Below are 4,583 nucleotides of genomic sequence, written 5' to 3'. Positions count from 1 at the left end.
AAAAATTGGGATTTGGGGGGGGGGGAATTTGGGGTTTTGGGGTGGAATTTTGGGATTTTGAGACCCCCAAATTTTGGGATCCCCCCCTGGACCCCCCAAAATCCCCAAATCCCGCATTTTTGGGGCGGATTTTGGGGAATTTTTGCAGGAGGAGCCGCGCGGCCGTTCCCAAAAAATTCCGTTCCCAAAAAATTCCGTTCCCGAAATGGCGCTGCCCAAATTCCCGCGGGAGGCTCCCAAAATTCCGGGAGCACAGAGGGAGCTCTGTGCGCGCCGCCGGGGAGCGGCCGCGGCCGGAAATTTGGGAATGCGCCAGGGAAAAGCGGGAATGCGCGGGGGGGGCGGGGAGAATTGGGGAGAAAAATGGGAAAATTGGGAAAAAACGGAGGAGAAATCAGCAAAAAATGGGAAAAAATGGGATAAAATGGGGGAAAAATGGCCAAAAAACCGGGGGGAAAGGGGGGGAAGATTTGGGGAAAAAAGGGGGAAATTTGGGAATGCGCCAGGGAAAAGCGGGAATGCGCGGGGGGGGGCAGTGAGAATTGGGGAGAAAAAAGTGAGAAATGGGAAAAAACGGAGGGAAAATGGGGGAAAACCGGGAGAAAATGGGGGAAAACGGGGGGGAAATGGGAAAAAGGGGGGGTGGGAAATGGGTGAGGTAGCTGAGAAACCCCAAAAAAACTCACCATTGACCCCAGAAATGCCAAAATTGCTCGAAAAACCCAAAATCCCCGGGATTTACCCCAGAATTTACCCCAGAAATGGAGTGGGGAGAATGGGGGAAAACGGGGGGGAAATGGGAAAAAGGGGGGGGGGGAAATGGGTGAGGTAGCTGAGAAACCCCAAAAAAACTCACCATTGACCCCAGAAATGCCAAAATTGCTCGAAAAACCCAAAATCCCCGGGATTTACCCCAGAATTTACCCCAGAAATGGAGTGGGGAGAGCCGGGGGTGGGGCGGGGGAAAATGGGGGAAAACAGGGTTGGGAAATGGCTGACTTGGCAGGGAAACCCAAAATCCTCTTTTTTCACCCCAAACCTTGACCCAAAATTGCCTTTTTTCTACCCAGAACATCGGCGTGTCAGTGGAGGGCGGCCCCACCCCCTCCCCCTGACCCAAATCCCCAGTTTTTCACCCCAAACCCCCATTTCTTCTCTTCCTTGACCCAAAATCTCCATTTTTCACCCCAAAATCTCTGTTTTTCACCCCAAAATCTCCGTTTTTCAGCCCAAAATCTCCGTGTTTTTTCCCCCAGAACATCAGCATGTCCGTGGAGGGCGACTCCACCAACCTGACATCAAACCCCCATTTTTTCCCCAAAAAATCTCAATTTTTTCCACCCAAAATCCCATTTTTCCCCCCAAACCCCCATTTTTTTAACTCCCTGACCCAAAATCTCCGTTTTTCACCCCAAAATCTCCGTGTTTTTCCCCCCAGAACATCAGCATGTCCGTGGAGGGCGACTACACCAACCTGCACATCAAACCCCCATTTTTTCCCCCCAAATCTCCATTTTTTCACCCCAAAATCTCTGTGTTTTTCCCCCCAGAACATCAGCATGTCCGTGGAGGGCGACTACACCAACCTGCACATCAAACCCCCATTTTTTCCCCCCAAATCTCCATTTTTTCCACCCAAAATCCCATTTTTCCCCCCAAATCCCCATTTTTTTAACTCCATGACCCAAAATCTCCGTTTTTCACCCCAAAATCTCCGTGTTTTTCCCCCCAGAACATCAGCATGTCCGTGGAGGGCGACTACACCTACCTGCGCATCAACTTCTTCTGCCCGGGCAGCGCGCTGGGCCGCAACGAGGGCAACATCTTCCCCAACCCCGAGGCCACCTTCGTCAAGGAGATGTGCGTGAGCCCGCCCCGCCCCCCCCTGGCCCCGCCCCGGTCAGCGCGGTCACCCGGCGGTCACCCGGCGGTCACTCTGTCCGCAGCACCTACCGGGCGTCCAACCTGAAGCCGCCGGGCGAGTCGACGGTGCCGGCGTTGAACCTGCAGAACGCGTTCCGCATCATCAAGGAGGTGCAGAAACGCTACAAGACGCGCGAGGCCGAGGAGAAGGAGAAGGAGGTGAGGTCACCCCGGGGTCACCTGGGGTCACCCCGGGGGTCAGGGAGTGGTCAGTGGTCAGTCAGTGAGTGGACATTGAGTGGACACCAAAATCACATTTTTTCCCCCCAAACTCCCATTTTTTCCCTCCCTGACCCAAAATCTCCGTTTTTTCCCCCAGAACATCAGCATGTCCGTGGAGGGCGACTACACCTACCTGCGCATCAACTTCTTCTGCCCGGGCAGCGCGCTGGGCCGCAACGAGGGCAACATCTTCCCCAACCCCGAGGCCACCTTCGTCAAGGAGATGTGCGTGAGCCCGCCCCGCCCCCCCCTGGCCCCGCCCCGGTCAGCGCGGTCACCCGGCGGTCACCCGGCGGTCACTCTGTCCGCAGCACCTACCGGGCGTCCAACCTGAAGCCGCCGGGCGAGTCGACGGTGCCGGCGTTGAACCTGCAGAACGCGTTCCGCATCATCAAGGAGGTGCAGAAACGCTACAAGACGCGCGAGGCCGAGGAGAAGGAGAAGGAGGTGAGGTCACCCCGGGGTCACCTGGGGTCACCCCGGGGGTCAGGGAGTGGTCAGTGGTCAGTCAGTGAGTGGACATTGAGTGGACATTGGTTGGTCGATGAACGGCCAACGAGAGATCATTGAATGGTCAATGAATCGTCACTGAGTGGTCATTGAGTGGTCAGTGGTCAGTCAGTGAGTGGACATTGAGTGGACATTGGTTGGTCGATGAACGGCCAGTGAGCAATCATTGAGTGGTCAATGAATGGCCAATGAATGGTCATTGAGTGGTCAGTGGTCAGTCAGTGAGTGGACATTGAGTGGACATTGAATGGCCGATGAACGGCCAATGAGCCATCATTGAATGGTCAATGAATGGCCAATGAATGGTCATTGAGTGGTCAGTGGTCAGTCAGTGAGTGGACATTGAGTGGACATTGGTTGGTCAATGAATGGTCAATGAACAGTCAATGAGCGATTGTTGAGTGGTCAATGAATGGTCATTGAGTGTCATTGAGTGGCCAATGAATGGTCATTGAGCGATCCTTGAGTGGTCAGTGGTCAGTCAGTGAGCGAACATTGAGTGGACATTGCATGGTCAATGAACGGCCAATGAATGGTCATTGAGTGGCCAATGAATGGTCATTGAGTGGTCAATGAATGGTCATTGAGCGATCATTGAGTGATCATTGAGTGGTCAGTGAATGGTCATTGGGTGGTCATTGAGTGGTCAGTGAATGGTCATTGAGTGGTCATTGAGTGGTCAGTGGTCCGTCAGTGAGCGGACATTGAGTGAACATTGGTTGGTCAATGAACGGCCAATGAGCGATCATTGAATGGTCAATGAATGGTCATTGAGTGGTCATTGAGTGGTCAATGAATGGTCATTGAGCGATCGTTGAGTGGTCAATGACCGATCAATGAATGGTCATTGAGTGTCATTGAGTGGCCATTGAGCAGTCACTAAAAGTTCCTGGAGCGATCGTTGGCCGTTGAGTGGCCAGGGGTCACCCAGTGGTCACCCAGTGGTCACCCAGTGGCCAGTGGTCACCCAGTGGTCACTGAGGGGTCATTGGGTGGACATTGACCGATCATTGGCCGTTGAGTGGCCAGTGGTCACCCAGTGGTCACCCAGTGGTCACCCAGTGGTCAGTGGTCACCCAGTGGCCAGTGGTCACCCAGTGGTCAGTGGTCACTGAGTGGTCACCCAGTGGTCACCCAGTGGCCAGTGGTCACCCAGTGGTCACTGAGTGGTCACTGAGGGGTCACCCAGTGGTCAGTGGTCACCCAGTGGTCACCCAGTGGTCACCCAGTGGTCAGTGGTCACCCAGTGGTCAGCGGGCTGTCCGTGTCCGCAGGGCATCGTCAAGCAGGACTCGCTGGTCATCAACCTCAACCGCAGCAACCCCAAGCTGAAGGATCTCTACATCCGGCCCAACATCGCCCAGAAGCGCATGCAGGGCGCGCTGGAGGCGCACGTCAACGGTGACAAAACGCCCCAAAATATCCCAAAATACCCCAAAATAACCCAAAATAACCCAAAATACCCAAAAACAGTCCAAAAAACCCCAAAAAACGCGGGAATTTGGGGTTGGAGTTGAGGTTTCCTGGGGGTTTTGGGAGTTCATGCAGGGCGCGCTGGAGGCGCGCGTCAACGGTGACCAAAATACCCCAAAATCCCCCCAAAATATCCCAAAATATCCCAAAATACCCCAAAACACCCCAAAAAAACCCAAAAACGCGGGAATTTGGGGTTGGAGTTGAGGTTTTGGGAGGTTTCCTGGGGGTTTTGGGAGTTCCTTGAGGGCGCGCTGGAGGCGCACGTCAACGGTGACCAAAATATCCCAAAATATCGCAAAATATCCCAAAATATCCCAAAATCCCCCCAAAATAACCCAAAATATCCCAAAATAGCCCAAAAAAACCCAAAAAAAAGGGAATTTGGGGGTTGAGTTGAGGTTTTGGGATGTTTCTTGGGGGTTTTTGGGAGTTCCTTGAGGGCGCGCTGGAGG

General features: G+C 53.9%; 1 protein-coding gene across 1 annotated transcript in view; it reads left to right on the top strand.

Moving 5' to 3' along the window:
* Positions 1 to 4,583, top strand: part of LOC121344830 (FACT complex subunit SPT16-like) — a gene marked incomplete at its 5' end in the record, with an annotated part of 21,635 nt that overhangs the window by 2,139 nt on the left and 14,913 nt on the right. Inside the window, 3 exons of the mRNA XM_041421085.1 lie at positions 1,733 to 1,860; positions 1,947 to 2,082; positions 3,930 to 4,056. Of these exons, the coding sequence (XP_041277019.1) occupies positions 1,733 to 1,860; positions 1,947 to 2,082; positions 3,930 to 4,056 (391 nt within the window). The remainder of the gene's footprint in view (positions 1 to 1,732; positions 1,861 to 1,946; positions 2,083 to 3,929; positions 4,057 to 4,583) is intronic.

The sequence above is a fragment of the Onychostruthus taczanowskii genome, unplaced genomic scaffold, assembly GCF_017590055.1.
Source record: "Onychostruthus taczanowskii isolate IOZ18803 unplaced genomic scaffold, ASM1759005v1 scaffold686, whole genome shotgun sequence".
Taxonomy (NCBI): Eukaryota; Metazoa; Chordata; class Aves; order Passeriformes; family Passeridae; genus Onychostruthus; species Onychostruthus taczanowskii.
The sequence above is the reverse complement of the archived record's forward strand: the minus strand, read 5'-3'. Positions and strand labels throughout refer to the sequence as shown.